The sequence below is a fragment of the Metopolophium dirhodum genome, chromosome 8 (genome assembly GCF_019925205.1).
Source record: "Metopolophium dirhodum isolate CAU chromosome 8, ASM1992520v1, whole genome shotgun sequence".
Lineage (NCBI taxonomy): Eukaryota > Metazoa > Arthropoda > Insecta > Hemiptera > Aphididae > Metopolophium > Metopolophium dirhodum.
This window is the reverse complement of record NC_083567.1, coordinates 30769086-30787014: the sequence shown is the minus strand read 5'-3', so window position 1 is coordinate 30787014 and position 17929 is coordinate 30769086. Positions and strand designations below refer to the sequence as shown.

Genomic DNA, 17929 nt, shown 5'->3' with positions numbered 1-17929 from the left:
TTCATCATCGACATATAAAATAATAAAAACAAATAAAATGTACCGTCTCTCGTTTCTCTGGTATTACGCGTAGATACTACCTATAGCTATATAGTAACATGATAAATCATCCCTTTTGTTTAATATGTTGTCTGGTCGAGGGTGAATTTTTGCCTTTGAAGAACAAAAAAACGTTATTAAACTCTTACGATTATAAAATGCCAAACTCGTGTAATGTATAACGATTTACGGGCACGAGACCGTTGGCAGGTATGCACTATGCAGTAGATAAACACGTAATAATTTTTTTTTTTTAGACCCATATAAAACCATATATTATTATATCAGATTGAAATTTAATTTGATGTTATTTTTTTTTCATAAAACCCATTACAGCGCGTTAATTGCGTAACACAATGATTCCGACGGTGGAATAGGTTTTTTTGTTAGCTATTTAAAAAAATATAATTGGTATTACAAATACTAAATTGTCATTAAACTATGTCATATTGTGTACCTACCCATATTTCCAATGTCTGATAATTTAATAGAACGCCCGTGTATTATAAAATATGAGTAGTTGTACATAAATAATGGTTTTGCCTACTATAGAATTCCGTAGAAAGAGTGAACAAATATATTTTATAGACATTTTTTGACATTTGAAACTTAGATTTATTTTTTACGAATTCGTCCGATTTTTCTTCGTGAAACATTTATACATATTGTATACGTAACGAAAGTGTAAACATAATAAAAATAAATTACTGCTAGTCTGTCCATTGATGTATGGTCTCGCCCTGCTCGCCATTTGTTGTTGTACATTATATTTAATATTTAACGAATTTTATTTAATAGACCAACCGGAAAAATCGAAAATGTAACGCAATGCATATTAGGTATGCCGACTCGAAACAATACGAAAAATGTCCAACGCGTTGCGGAAATGAAAATACAAAGCAAGTATTATCACTTTGCTCTATATTTACACGCGTGAAATAATTGTATTTTATGCGTATTGTTGATCAAACAGTGGTTATTTCGAAAAACGCGTTTTGATTCAGCTTTTTTTCAACAGCGAATTATTTCGTTTCTATAATATATAAAAATACATGACGTATACTCTATAAATAAGTTCTCCTCAAACAAATATCTTTACCTCAGACGTTGCTTTCTATCACACACGGCTATGTAATAAATGTATAAAATATATTTGTGTTGTGTGTGTGAGAGAGACTGCACGTGTATGATCCAGTGTATTTGTGTAAATGTATAGGTGTGTGTGTGTGTGTGTGTGTGTGTGTGTGTGTGTGTAAACGTTGGAAAAGTTACGAATTGCATGAGAACAAACAACACGGGAGGTTAATTTTAAGACAAGAGTTTTGGACAGTTATTGAAAAAATAAAGAAAACTTAGATATAACTTATAATAAACGTGTGATATAGTTTTTGTTGCTCACTTGGTAATTGAATTTTAGACGTTTATTATGTATTCGGAGCATGTAGTTTCTGTAATAAAACTTGTGGTAGAAATAATTGAACGGAACAGACTATATTCTTCGTTATTTTTTTTTCTCCACCAATAACATATTTTCCTTACGATCAAAATTAAGAATACATTTTACACAATTTATTTATTGTATGCACGATTTACAGTATTATTACCTATGTCGTTATATACTACAGGTGAATACGTTTTGGAAATCATAATAATATGATATCAAGTCATTTGATTTTTATTATTAGTTGAGCACTTGAGCGTCACTACTGAGTGCTCTCCCAATAATTTCTGTAATTTTTTCATGTAACAAAAATTTGTTATTGTACTTAAACCTGTGTAGATTGTAATTATTAAATTTTTGAAATTTTGAATAAGCAAGACAAAAATTCATAAATTGCTATGTAATTTAAAATTGGTCTGTGTCTTAAAAATTGGCACCGTTTATTCAATTGCACATGCTCATTGAGTAAAATGTTCTTCAATCGAATGTGTTTGAAACGTATTAGTTTATAAATATTAATATCAAATGGAGTTTTTCACAAGATTTTTCGTTAGGTAATTTATTTCACTTTCTTGTGAAAAAAGTATTTTTGATTTGATTTTAAATAATAATATCATAATCGTATTTTAATAAATTGAAATACGTTACATAAACATATTTATAGGTGTATACAACTTCAGTAATGATAGTTTTTAAATACTACTGAAACATTTACCTACCTAATAATAATAATAATAAAATATTTGATACCATTATAATGAAATAATCAACATTTAATAAGATATATTAATATATTGAATAATTCATTGGTAGGTAGGTAAACAATAATGCTACATTAATAATATAATATATATTATAATGCATCCAATTACGATATCACGTGTATTTAAACCATAACTTAAACACTTTAAGTATTTAGGTACCTACACGTTTCTATATATAATATTATTATCTAACACGATAGATGCGATAAAATATATAAACCCATAAAAATATGTTTTTTTTTCTCCCGCAGACTATTATAAATTGTGAACCCGTTTCATTTGTGATAAAAAATTACTTTAAATAGGTATATGCAATACGCGTGGACTATAAAAAAAATAAAAATAAATATTTTAACGAAACGATATGATGAGTGTTGTCCTCGCCGATGGGAGTTTGCGCCACGTAGCCTGAGTATCGATTGTACGTAGGTATAGTGTGAATGTCGAGACTTCAACAGGTATACCTGTGCGCCACACTTTCCGACAGTAATTAACCTCTGCTTAATCCTCTGCACGCACGCAAGTCGTCCTTAATCTAACGAATTCAATTAACATTGCGTTAGAAATTTTATCGAACGACGCACCGGTTCGCATAATATCTTAGAATATTTTATATATAATTATTATATTATAATGTAATGATACCAATAAATCATATTATATTATCTTCAACGCGCGGTCATAGGACGGTTAAGTCAGATTTGAACATTTTGAGGTTTTAACTTTTAATGCATTTTGCCTTAGAATGCCGAACAAATTTAAAATTTAAAACACGCGGTATTATTAATAATAAATAATATGTCAGACTACAATTAATAAAATATTTTACACGAATGTTATTTGTTCATCAACACAAAAGTTCATAATAGACTGCAGTAATTTCCCTGGCGTGGTGAAATCTGAAAACTAAATATTATGTATTATGACAGAGATATGAAACAGGTTCGTAGTATTATCAGGAACTGTTTCCAAATATCTATACGCATATCGATACATATTATATTATATAACTTTAACTGTTTTTAAATATTTAGATAGATACACTGATATGTATATAACGTGAAAACGACATTCAAATAAATCTACCAATATCGTGGTTCGTGCGAGGGAAAATCCCGAAAATTCGAGACCCTATTCCGTAGGGGTAAAATGACAATGAAAGAATAAAAGTCCGTTTTACCGATTACTTTGAATTAATGTTTTATCATAATTATATCGAGAATACTATTTTATTTTTATTTTGTGGGGTATGAACAGGATGCGAACCAGGATGCGTTCTTGGTGTATCTGCGCCCGCTGCAACACTACCACTGATGATGATGATAATAATAATAATAATAATAATAATAATAATAATAATAATAAAAATAATAATAATAATAATAATAATAATATTGTAACCACGATCGTTGTCGGCTGTTATTGTTACGCTTTAATATTATGATAAACCGAGGCCGGCCAGTCGACAGCAAGGCGAGTTTCGAGTGGGAGAGAAGAAAAAAAACCATTTCAAAGGATTAATAAATGAGAATCTCTATAATGCTGCACCCCCAAAACTGCGAATGCGGGGAGATTTTTGTTTTCGTTTTATGTTCTTCTGAGCATCTCGCCGATTATCTGCGAATGTTTTAAACAAATTTGAATTTGGTTTCTCAATCGCTGTGGAATCGTTTCAGCTTTCTGTGGAATATAACGTAGTACTGCGTATAATACCGAGTTTTCAAAATATCCACTCTTTTTTTTCTCATCTACATTTCTCTTATTATTTTTTATCGCGTATCAAATAAACGATTAATTTTTTACGAACATTTAAAGTGTAAATGATCGCATGTGTGGTATCAACAACTGTTGTGTAACATTTATATAGGATATTCCAAGAAAATATTGTGTTTTCATAATACTTAGCTTGTATAAACATTGAAGGTTTGTAAAAAAAAATAACTTACCGATAGTACCATATTATTCGATATACATAAATTACAAATCAACGTACAACAAACACTTTGCTTCAGCTTATGGAAATTGCCGTATTAATATAATGAATGAAAAAAAAAATAATTACATTTAGGTAGATACCTATAGTTACTATATTTTAGATAAGGAAGCATCTATTTATAGTAATAGTAAATTACTCGCCGATGTAAGTCGAACGAAAACCATTCCATAAAAAATATAATATAAGTCTCCATCATGAAATTATACATTATTTCAATTCGGTGTGCCAATGTTTCGTACCAAACTTTATTACAAGAATACTTGAAATATTATTATTATTATTATTAATTTGAAAGTTTCGCACCAGGTTTATAGTATGCTCTAGTGATATCGACGTGATAAGTAAACAGCAACAAAAGTATTACATTGTTCGTCATCAGATCTCATAACGACACGCTTATACAACGATCTATACTATTTTAGTTCAATGAGCAATTATTTACGATGTCGATCTAATGAGAAGAATAATATTGTATCACTCGTCGAAGACAGTCAGGCGTAAACGTGAGCCTAATAATTTTATTTGTTTACTTTAACTTAGATTTTGTTTCACTTTCAATCCAAGCAAAATAAGTTGTTCTCGTATTTTAAAGAAAAAGAGCTATTTTCAAATTATGGTATGTGTTTGTTTTTATTATATTAATAAAACTCGAATGATTTAAATATGAATGAAAAAAACTTTTAAACATAAATAAACACTAATAAACAATATTTTATGTTGATTGGTTTTAATGTCGAATAATACTATTATTTTTGCATTTTATGAGATTTACTCAAATTACACCCGATGACTTGTGAAAATATACTTGAAAAGGGTCACAGATTGAAGCAATATAGCTTGCTATGCTAGTGCACAACCGTATATTATAAGATATATATATATACTATATAGGCACATACTATTTCAATTACTTACTCGATTAACCTTTAATTAGTGACGCCTGTTAGTATGTAGAATAAGGTGAGCCGCCAAATATGAATAACTTGGTCTTTTGAAATGCTCCCCTAAAATATATGGCACGAATTAGGTCAGGCAGGTACCGAGCTAGTTGTAAATGAACCACGAAATTCTATATACTAAGGCCATTAATTTTCTTTTGTACAAAATTCCTCTTAAGACAATATAGTGCTGATGACAACTGTTTTGAAAATATTTAATATTACAATGAATATCCATATCACACCAAGTCACACAGTTAAAGCATATAACTCGGTAACTCGGAAACATCACCATACTCTTTCGGATTCAGTACCCAATTTTACAGTAAATGCGAATGATAAATTTAAAAGCTAAGACAACATATGAAACGCGTTCATGTTATGACTAAGTATATGAAAATAATGTTGAAAAATATTTCAATAGATTGCTCAAATCGCAATACAAATTTGACAGAATTTAATAAATAACTTATAACATAAACTATTTAACCAAAATAGTAACTATATTTTATATGCATTAATAATATGTCTTAACGATATATTATACTAAATTAATTAAAAATATACATTTACACTGGGCTTAAGCCCGTTATTGTTAATAAAATTAAATTAAAAATTAACTCGATTTAGGTACTAATCCTAATTTCAAAATTAATAAGATCGTAATAACATTCTAATTAAAATCTAAATGACGGAAAATTGTAAAATACACTCTTTGGATTAATCTTTTTCATACTAGGTAACTATAACGTAATTATAATTTAAATATTCCTTAATTTTTAATAATTTATATGCCATGGAAAAAACTGAATGCACAATTTTCAAAAGCTTCTCAAACCTTCGTATTTTAATAACCATCGAATCGTGTCATAAATAATCACTATAATAAATTAAGTAAGTACCTACCTAAGATTAACTGATAGTTGAAAATCCACGATCAAAGTTGCCTGTATTGCTTTTTCTATTCTAATGCCAATATCGAGGTTAAAATTAGACAACGCATTATTTAAGTCATTATAATAATAACAAAAATAAAATAACTTTTATTTGTCATTGTGTAAGTACGTCATATAGTTGGCGATAAAAAGATAAACGGCATTTTAATAATAGACCCTTATTTTTACCGAATATAATAAACAAATTCATTAATATTATGAAAAGCTTTGGATAACTTTTCGGCATACTCCTTGGTTAATAATATTATTTGCCGGAAAAACAAAAGAGCCCTTTAATATAATAATAATATAATCCGTACAAGGTTGAAGATTTTAAAACCGATTATTTTTAACTCGATCCGAATATACAATGTATTGTGTAGAGTAAATTAAAAACTATAAGAAATGAAAAAAAAATATGTATATAATATATATTAAGTTTGAAAATGCGCTCTATCGAGCACATCGATATACATGTTTGGATCGTTAAAAAAAAAAATTATTCTTTGTACCCCGTCGGATATTCCGTGATATTACCTACACAATATTTGCATACATATATTATACATTTATAAACATGCAGTAAAGATTCATGAAATCCCCTTACAAAAAAATTTTGCATATAGATTTTTGTATCCATACCTATGCGAAATGCATACGCATTCGACATAATATCAAATGTAATATACGTAGGTACCTACTTGTTTATTCGTGTAGAAAATAGAAATAAAAACGCATTTTAAATTTACAATCGGTTTTTTTATTCGGGTCTTTTTATTTCTAACAACCTCTACTACGAATTCGATGACCAGCAAATTGGTAATAAAAGTAACAGATGATACTCGGTTTGTTCGTTTTGGACTATATCGGTACATTAAAAATGAACGTACGTGTCCCCAACCCCCCATCCAAAGAAAATCTTGGAAATTTCTATCCAAATATTTTGTACGTCATTTGTATGAATTTGTATGACCATTTTTGGAATTTGTACGACACCAGAATTCGAGCAATATCGGAAATATGAAAGGGGGGCTGGAGACACATGTCTCCAGCCCCCCCTAATATAAATAATTAAGTATTCATACATTTTATACTGCAAGATTCAAGAACGCTATTTGTATGAATTTGTATGACCATTTTCGGAATTTGTATGTGACCCCCTCCCGAGTTATAATCGAAAAACCAATTTTCCCGTGTCCCCCGCCCCCCATCATCGGAATTTTCTACTTTTTCCTACGCGAAACAATTAAACGCTATTTGTATGAATTTGTATGACCATTTTCGGAATTTGTATGTGACCCCCTCCCGAGTTATAATCGAAAAACCAATTTTCCCGTGTCCCCCGCCCCCCATCATCGGAATTTTCTACTTTTTCCTACGCGAAACATTGATAAACGATTTGGTGGATTGGTGATATGGACCAAGGTTAGTAGGGAAGTGGATGCGAGCCAACTCCCGAGGTATAGTTATCGGATATTATCCTATCTTTCCCGTGTCCCCCCCCCCAATCTGCATTCTACTTTTTACCTACGCAAAACATTTATCGCTTTGGATATTGAATTTGGATGACCCATTTTCGAAATTTGTATGCAAGTTATAATCGAAAAACCAATTTTCCCGTGTCCCCCGCCCCCCACCATCGGAATTTTCTACTTTTTCCTACGCGAAACAATTAAACGCTATTTGTATGAATTTGTATGACCATTTTCGGAATTTGTATGTGACCCCCTCCCGAGTTATAATCGAAAAACCAATTTTCCCGTGTCCCCCGCCCCTCCTATTTGGAATATTCTAGTTTTACCTACGCGTAACAATTAAACGCCATTTGTATGAATTTGTATGATCATTTCTGGAATTTGTATTCGACCTTCCCTTTAGTAATAGTGGAAGAATATCTATGAACCCATGTTAAAAGGTATTGTTATACAGTGTTGAGTGGTTAACCAAAACCTAAGACTTATAATAAAAGTGGTTAGAAAAACCGTTAATATGGAAAACCTGTTGTTAACAACGAAAATCGTAATCGCAAAATTTGTTTTGATTTCCGTTTACCCGTTTGTATCTAATTCTTTGATTGTTGTTTATTGATATTTTAATTGATTTATGTAATAATAATGTTTTAAAATATAAATCTTATATATATGTATAATGTATATGATATTATATTCACCACGTACATGTAGAAGTATAGTAGTTTTTTTATAATTTTTGAATGTTCGATTAATTTATTTTTTCCATTATAAATGTTAAACAATACAATATAAGCATTAATCACCCTTTATACTTAAATTTAAATTTAAATGAACCCATCGTGAATATTAATATAATTCTAAAATGATAGTACGGTACAACCATACAGGTTTTAAATTACATCCATAATAATATATGTATCCTATATATCCATAGATATATTATTATCCAAGTGATTATCACTTATTTTAAATATTAATACCTTTTCAATGCATTTTTTTTTAAATTTAACTTAATTAATGTATTAAAGATGTGTAATAACATAACTTTTAATTTAATTGAAAAAATAATACTTTACTTAAATTATATAAGTTTAAAACTATCATTAACTTGCCCAGCTGTGGATTTAGGTAAGTAATATTATTTTATTTGTTTATAAGTTGTTTTTAGCAGTTTTTAGCATTCACAATATATTGTGCATAACCTATTTACTTGAAATACAACAATATAATATATATTAGTAAAATGCGTCTGTGAGGTTTATGACCCATTCCGCGTAATATGTAATGAGTCGAATATCTTGGATTGTCATTATTTAAACACTATTTGTATGAATTTGTATGACCATTTTTGGAATTTGTATGCGACCCCCTCCCGAGTTCTAATCGAAAGCATACACACGAATAGCATACACAATATATCGTGCATAACCTATTTACTTGAAATACAACAATATTTATATTAGTAAAATTCGTCTGTGATGTTTATGACCCATTACGCGTAAAATGTAATGAATCGAATATCTTGGATTGTCATTATTTAATTACGATTGATATACATCTCTATTTTAAGACCTATGCATTTCTACTATATGGAAATAAGATTTATCTTTTCCTATATTCAAGATAAATCTTGTTATACTTGAATTAATATGTTGTTATAATCACTTACCTGTGTATCTTAAGTAGAGGTGCTTCCTTTCTTTTCTGAACCCAAAGGAAGAAAGTCCACTTAGAAGATGGAAATAAAATAAGGAACTTAGTTTAATAGAGAAATAATTTAAACATTTGTTGAGTACTTTTTAATAATAAACAATTTTCCTTACTTTGTCTTGTTTAAAACTTTTACTTGAATTTTTATGAATTTTTAAAAGAAAATAGTTCTATTACATTTATAAAATATTGTTTCAGATGGTGTACAATAGCAGTTCACACGCGACCACAGTATTTATACTTACAGCTTTTGTTTTTTTGTTTAAGTCATCATATAATTCCCAATTACCTCCTTGTCTTTTACAATAGGCAGTATAGTGGCCAATTGAGTTTCTTAGTTGTGTTTTGCCTTTATGGTAGTTTAAAACTCCTCTTAATACATACGCTGTAGATTCATGGAACACAATTTCAGGAATATCTCCCAATTTAACTTCTACATGTGGCGCAGCGTCAGTACTCTGTTCCAAGTTTTCTCCTAAAATATAGAAATAAATTAAGTTAATTTATTTTCAACTAAAAAAAAAAATTAAAAAATACATACCTCTCCAAAACAAAACTTCTATTAGTAAATATAATGGGGATATTTCAAAACTTGTTCGTCTAAGACTGTTGCATTGGGTTTTATCCAATTTATCTGTATAATTACACACTATTAATTGTTGATTTTGAAATTGGTCACTAATCCATTTTTGCAGATCACCGATAATGCCGTTTGTTGTGTTGTATGTTATAATATAGATCGGATAGTATGTTTCTTGAAACTTCTCACATTTTACATTAGAACAACTACTTATTTCTGTGATGGATGGGAACTCTTTAAACATAGATTTGCAAATAGTCTTAGGTGTAGTCTCACACTTTACAAAATAAGTATTATACTCAAGTGTTTCTAACACTGGATTCAGTAATAATATAATTAATTCTGCTCTATCCGTATATGTGTATGCCGTAATTCCCTTTGAAACCAACTGAGTTATGAAATCAATGTACTTTGTTTTATATTTTACGAGCCCTTCTGAAAATAACTGACTGTCACAAAAAGCAACCATTACCATTGATGTTATTGAATCAAACGCACATGTGTTGCTTAAAACAACATTTGATTCTAAACTTTTTAATTTACAACTTTTGAGTTCTTCTGCGCGGGATCCATTTTTCAACAAAGGTAAAACACGTGAATTCCGTGAATCGCTGATATTTACGTGTCGTAAATGTGGATTTGGTAGAAGATATGAACTACTTTTAACTTTTCTTTTACTTTTTCGGTTCCACTCATCCGTTGCTTTATCTTCAATAAGCTTTTCATTATTTTCAATGCAGTTATAACAGATACGAATTTCATCGTCATCCGGCTTGTGTGCTGAGCATTCTGGAAGTGCGTGGACTGGCTTCGTACATATTCCACATTTATGAGCTCCGTTATTAGAAGGTAATGATCCAGATTTACACAATGGGCATCTCAAATTCCGTAAATTGTTTGTGTTAGTCTGTTCTTTTATGTTGTTGTTCTCACGTAAATTATTTGTTTGACCTGAATCATCAATTGGTTTAGATATTTGATTTACTACATTTGTCTCTGACTCTTGAGTAGAATGTAATAACAATGCTCCTCTCAATGAACGTATATGGTTTTCTAAAAATATTTCTATATCAGTAGGTAAAGAAACATGCTTCAGCGTTACATTTTTGAGTTTATGAAAACTTGACTCGACTGCAGCAGAGCTAGAAACACGTTTTCCATATCCAAAAAAAGGTACCATTATGCCCGACCACAATGGCAGAAATTTCATCATCTTAATTAGATGAGGAACTATTTTTGGAGCATACAATGGATTTATACTTACCCCTACTTGTACATGCCGTTTACTTTCATTCAAAACTGTTTCTGCCAATGCTTGGAAAGGGTTCATATCATTAAGACTTTCAAGTTGGTTATCGTTATCAAGTTCCTCCAGGCATCTATTTTCGGTGTCTGCATAATCTATAATTGTATCCAGTTGCTGGTCAAGTTCTATGGTACCTGTTGACGCAGTATTAATCAACCTCATATAATGTTTTTGACATGATGTTTCAATGTCAGTATTTCGTATAACTCCGTTTGTTTCGTTGGTAATTGAAATTAAAAGTGATAGGAACAATGAGTATACGTCTTCAAGCTCTTGACATTTTAGTAAACAGCCAATAGTTCTAAGAATGATTTCTCTAACTTTTCTGTTTAACAACTTTAAATCCGGCCACTGGCTTGCTAGTTTCATGAAATGAGCTACATCTAGTTTAACAAAACATTGAGGAAGCCAACGAGAATCTTTGGGTATCTTGTTGGTAATTATGTCTGCGCAAGCGTGTATATAGCTGTTTAATGATGAATATTGGGTAAATGTTCTTACTATTGATGAAAGAAGAGCTAATGATTGGTCACATACTACAGTTTTAGGCTTTGGAACATTGCAGCTCATCCAGTAAGCCAGCCAATTAGAAATACATATAGTATTGTGCCTTTCACTTAGCATATTTGTGATTGTAAAGCTATGACATTTTAATTCATCGTAAACGATTGCTTCATACAAAAATATGGTATTTGTCTTGTCTAAGCCTAGTTTACTAAACTTCTTTACTACGGATCCTGTTGCGTCAATGATAATTTCAGGATAATTAACATTACTACAATACTTCCGATACATATGAATTTGCTCTGCATTGGTATAATGAACAAAAAATGGATCATATCCAACTTCTCTTATAATGTCTTTAAATTCATCTTCTTTTTTCATCATACCAATCGCAGTGAGCGTATCTCCATTTCTCTTTTCAGAAGCAATTTTTCGAGATTTCAGAAGTCTTAGAGCATTTCCAGAGGGAAGAATGGATGGGTCATGGCCACCTAAATTACAAATATAAAACAACGATATACTTTTCTCGTATTCTTATAATATTATTATAAAAATACCTCCCGATTATCAAAAGAAAATCGAGCCCAATGCTTAATTTATGTTTTTACATGTTTAATATTTAAATTAACCACCAATAAGAAACCTATATTTGTACGACAAATTCACCGTTTTTATTCAAAATAATTACCAGATTTACAGTTTTACAACCAAAAATCATGATTTCATAAACAAAAAGGTGGGCAAGTGGACGTCGCTTTGCTGTACAGTAGGTTACACGTGGGTCGCTGTAATGGGTGTTGGTAAATTTGAGGTCAATGCTATAAAACCATTGTATACGAAAACGATTCTGATCATATCAATCTATGATATAACTTTGTATATTTGATAATATTATTGTGATTAAAGTTACTTGTTTTACTATATTAGTACTATAATAAGTTAATTTTATTTTTCCTAAAAAAATAACATTTGAAATTGTAATTGTGTGTACAAAATAAAATAAATATACTCTAACATTGTCGTATACGTATTTATAGTATTTTTAAATTTTTGTATAAATTTAAACTTAAAATGTATATACAAAGTAACTGTGTTTATATATTTTTTATACTTTTTGGCTACTGTATGAACTATTTATTAGAATTGTTGTTTCAAACTTTAAATTTTTATAAAAAAATCGGGCCTATGTTAGGTTATGCTAGATTAGGAAGGGGGGAGCAAATTCACGGTTTTCTCAAAAATTATTAATAAAAATGATCAAATAAGATTTCTAAAAATAATAAAATGAAATAATGTATATTTAAATTAATAAAAATAATTTATAATAATGATTAATATATCTGACTCTAAAAAATTATTACAAATGAATGTAAATATATAATTAATACAAATATAATATTCAAAAATATCAATACAATTATGTATGCGACTAACTAAAAAAAAAATAATTAACTTAACTTTATTAAATTTTTTAGTCACTTTTATTTTTATAAATTTTTTTAAATAAGAATATTTTAAATTGTATTGATTAATCATCGATTAATATTAATATTTTCTTTATTCAATAAAGTTTTTTTTGTTGAATAGATTTTTTTTATTAAAGAACGATTTTTTATTAATATTTTTTATTTCATAAAGACTTTATTTAAAGTATAGACTTCTAATTGAAATTAAAGATATATTATTAATGAAAAAAATGTGGGTAAGTGGATGTCACTCTGCTGTACAGTAGGTTATAAGTGGGTCACTGTAATGGATGGTGCTAAATTTAAATTCAATGATATAATATAATATAATATAATATCATATCATATCATACATATAATAAAAACGATTCTGAGCGGAAACGGTCAGTCAGCCTATGATTATCAAGTATATTTAATGATATTATTGTGAATAAAGTAATTTATATATAACCTATTTACGTGGAACCTCGTTTTAAATTTTACAATCTTTAACTATAAAAGTTGAACATTTTATAAATTTTTAACTAAAAAATAATTATTAAATTTTAAATTTGATAAATTTTGTCAATATTTGATCTTTAAATGCTTATAAATAAAAACAGTGACTAAGGATTTTTAATATTTTCAAATATCATTGTAACAACATAGTAGGAGCTTTGTATTAAATTTTCAAGCTTTTTTACCCAACAAATAAAGTTTTTTTGACATTCATGGAAAAAAAACTTAAAAAATTGGAAACTGAGTATAATCCTAAACAGTTCAAAACAAATCAAAATATTTTTAAAATTTTATCGCGTATAGAAAATGCAAATATAAACAACCAGTGAAAATTGCATGTATATACGTTCATTTGTCTTAGAGTAACACCAAAAACCAAAATCGATTTTCTCGAAAACAGATTTTGCTTAAAAATGCGCGTTTTTCCTTAATTTTTCTTCTGTTTTTCACGGCACTTTTGAAAACTACTTGGAAATTTTTGCTTATAAAAAAAATTGTGCTTTTGTATTTTTAAAATGTTTCAACTACTATTGTAACAATATATTTACAACCAAAAACAAAAATCGATTTTGTCGAAAACCGATTTTGTGAAAAAATTCCCGTTCTTCCTTAATTGTTATTTTGTTTTTCTCTGCGTTTTTTTTTTTACTTTTGACTTGCTAAATATCGACGTTGGTTTGGAACAGATCTGTCAAAGTGTTCGGGAGTGGTGCTCCATCAAGTTAGCCCCACCCCAAACCTAATTATTAATTTGTGACTTTGTACTTGATTTGGAACCTTATATTACATTTTAAGTTTTTTGACAATGTGAACATTTTTAGTATTTTAAGTATGATAATTAATAATACACTAATACAGTTATATTTATAATATTAATATTAAATACCTACCTATTTTCATTAACCGTACTGCTTCTGTCTCTCTAAATGACTCGCTTGAACGACCGTCATTAATCATAGCTGTAATAGCTTTTGATTGTGCAGGTCCAATCATGCGACGTTTCTTTGCCTTATGCACTTCATTAAAATTACCTGTGTACGAACATTCCATAAGCACTCTGAAAAAATAAATATAATAACAATACAAATTAAGTTATTTTTAATTTCAAATTAATAAAATATGGAATAAAGTATAGTAAAATCGATTATATGTTTGAGAATACCTTGCAGCTGCTGGAGGTCTTTCGAACACAATTCCTTCAAAATAGGATTCACATATAGTACATTTTCCGACAACTTTTATGTAAAAATTACCATATGGATGTACTCTTGCTCTGCGAAAAGAGAGACAACAAGGTAACTGAGTATGCTCCCAAAAATGTTCAGCCAATAATGGTGTCCATGTATTTTTTGGCAATACATGGTATATTCTTGAACTTTGTGTAGAGCGGTTTTTCTCGTTATCTTTGTAACGGACTTCTTCCGGCTCTACACTTTTCCATTCTTCAGGTGAAAACGTGAATACAATTTTTTTTGATGGTAGTGTTATTGATATATCACTATTATCCTCACTAGAATCATCTATAAATGAATTTAATAAATTAAAACCAAACATCAAGTTAATTTTGATAATTTATTTAGGGAGGACAATTTGATATAATTTAATTATATTCTTCATACTTTTTTAACCATCTATTTCATTCTATTAGAAATATATCCGATTAAAAAACTTTTAGAATTTATTGTGATGCTTTGAGTTGCAAATGTTCATGCATTAGCCACTAAAAAGCATCCAACTTGACATAATATTTAAACTATTTACCATCATTGTGCGAACTATTTTCTTCCGTCATTAAGCTGTTCTTTTTGATCTGACCAGAAACAAGACCTAATCTGTTTTTAATACCATGAGCATTACGATACACAAATGTATGTAACGCTGCACCATTCATACGACCATTTAAGTAACAGCTAATCTCGTACCATATAGGATTAGTTGCAACAACTATACCTAAAATTGAAAATTAAAGCAATTAATTATGACTAAATTGATGATATTTAAAATCTTAACTTTCAACACCTATAAGTTATAAAACATACTTATAGTTTACATTTATTTTTTTTATAACTATAATAAGAAAAACTTATATGGAAACTTGTATTTAATGTTGAAAACCTTATTCAAATATTTTTGAAATTTTTAATATAAAATAGTTTATACATTTTCGGGAATTTTGTCAAATTTTAACTTCTTAATTTTATGAAAATATTTTTACAATTTAAATCCATGAATGGCTCACTACACACACTAAAAGAAAAGTATAAATGGATTTTTGTATTAATTTTCCAAGCTTTTTGATATAAGATCATTTTAGTTTTCGAGTGTAGTGGTGAATGCCTTTATTGACTTTAATGACTTTTATGATAAAAAAATATCTATACTCAATAAAAAAAATACCTTGATTGAATAAAAAAAAATCTGAATGAAAATAAAAATGATTAAAAAATGTGGTAATGTTTAGTTAATTATTTGTTCTACTAATTAACACATAATTTTATTAATTATTTTTAAATATTATATAATTTGTTTTAACGGGTTAATTTAATTTTTAATTTTTAAATATTATAGTTTTATTAATTATTAATATACATAATTTATTTTAATTATACTTTTAATCATTTACTATTTTTATTAATAATCTTAATAAGTTTTTTTAGTTAATTGTTTTATTTACCTGTGTTTTTCACCAATTTTTTTTTATATAATTATAAATATAATATTATTAGGTATAAGTTAGTATAAGTAGGTACCTACGTTTTACGTTGTTGACAATAATATTGTGACATTAAAATATTATTAATTTTATATTTTCTACCCGCTAAAATGGTCAAAACAAGAATCCAAAAATACCACTGAAAAGTAACTGTAGATTCTAATATTCTATTAAATAATGTCATACAAAAATATCGAAAATAAAACAATTTTATTATAAATAAATTTCTAAAGTTTTAAATCAGTAAAGGGAAGAACGGGACAAAATGCGTTCCGCATAACTTTTGTCTGGACAACAGGTTACGAAAATTACGAAACGTATTTATTTTTCACACAATGTACCCATACTATCAATTACCATACATTTTGTTATCATAAAACTATCATACAATTATTATTTTTGTTTCTAATAACAGTTTAGGTAAAATTTTATTACCTATTCTAAATTAAATAAATAAAAAAAAATATCTTATAATATAATAGCCCATTATAGGTAGGTATAATCCAAAACGTCGTGGACTCCGGAGAGGGGTTGGGTCACTGATTCCAATATAACTTCATTATTATTATTTGGTACATGCACGACGATTTTTTTCACTAAAACTACAAATATTACTAATTTATGGTAAGTATTAAAAAATACTTACTTCTGTTATCATCATCGTCATTCATCACTACCCTCTCTTTAAATTGCATTACAGCTGCAACAACTTCACTAGGCTCTATTGCAGGTTTTCTTCCAACCATTTTGAAAATGCACTTTAATGTAGCCGTTAAAAAAATAGCTCAAACAGTCACAATATTCAAATAGTATAAACTACAGAAAAGAGTAGTTATACGATTGACTGGTTTAAGCGAAATGAAATAAACCCGAAACGAAAATTAATTAAATGGATATAAAAATAGACACAATGTTGTAAAGCAAGAATCTAAAAATAATATTTACGAGAAAAATATACTAATATCAATATACTATAATAAATCTTATTAACGTTTAATTTTCCAACACAAACATCACGTAGGTATTCTATTAATATAGTCTATAGATATTGTTGTACTTCAAGTAAGAAAGTTATGCACGTTCTACTGTGTATATAGTTAAAAACAACTGGGCAAGTTAATTATAGTTTTTAACTTATATAATTTAAGTAAAGTATTTTTTTTTTTCAATTAAATTAAAAGTTATGTTATTACACATCTTTAATACATCAATTAAATTAAAATAAGGTTTCATATCATAAATAATAATAATCCAAGATATTCGATTCATTACATATTACGCGGAATGGGTCATAAACCTCACAGACGCATTTTACTAATATATATTATATTGTTGTATTTCAAGTAAATAGGTTATGCACAATATATTGTGAATGCTAAAAACTGCTAAAAACAACTTATAAACAAATAAAATAATATTACTTACCTAAATCCACAGCTGGGCAAGTTAATGATAGTTTTAAACTTATATAATTTAAGTAAAGTATTATTTTTTCAATTAAATTAAAAGTTATGTTATTACACATCTTTAATACATTAATTAAGTTAAATTTAAAAAAAAATGCATT

The 17929-nt window shown here is 28.2% G+C and overlaps 2 protein-coding genes across 4 annotated transcripts in view; both read right to left on the bottom strand.

Moving 5' to 3' along the window:
- Positions 1 to 17929, bottom strand: part of LOC132950081 (voltage-dependent T-type calcium channel subunit alpha-1H-like) — a 311428-nt gene that overhangs the window by 273735 nt on the left and 19764 nt on the right. The window lies entirely within an intron of this gene.
- LOC132951064 (uncharacterized) lies at positions 13166 to 15665 on the bottom strand. Its single transcript, XM_061022756.1, has 3 exons — positions 15411 to 15665; positions 14812 to 15169; positions 13166 to 14706 (listed from the first exon to the last, which is right to left on the bottom strand). Exons 1-3 carry the CDS (start codon positions 15538 to 15540, stop codon positions 14514 to 14516), a joined length of 681 nt encoding a protein of 226 aa, XP_060878739.1. The 5' UTR covers positions 15541 to 15665; the 3' UTR covers positions 13166 to 14513.

Excerpts from the sequence above, each read along its gene's own strand:
- LOC132951064 (XM_061022756.1), bottom strand. The coding sequence starts at position 15,540 with ATGAATGGTGCAGCGTTACATACATTTGTGTATCGTAATGCTCATGGT. Across the intron at positions 15,170-15,410 it reads AAATAGTTCGCACAATGATG|ATGATTCTAGTGAGGATAAT; the intron begins GTAAATAGTTTA and ends ATTCATTTATAG. Across the intron at positions 14,707-14,811 it reads AGACCTCCAGCAGCTGCAAG|AGTGCTTATGGAATGTTCGT; the intron begins GTATTCTCAAAC and ends TTATTTTTTCAG.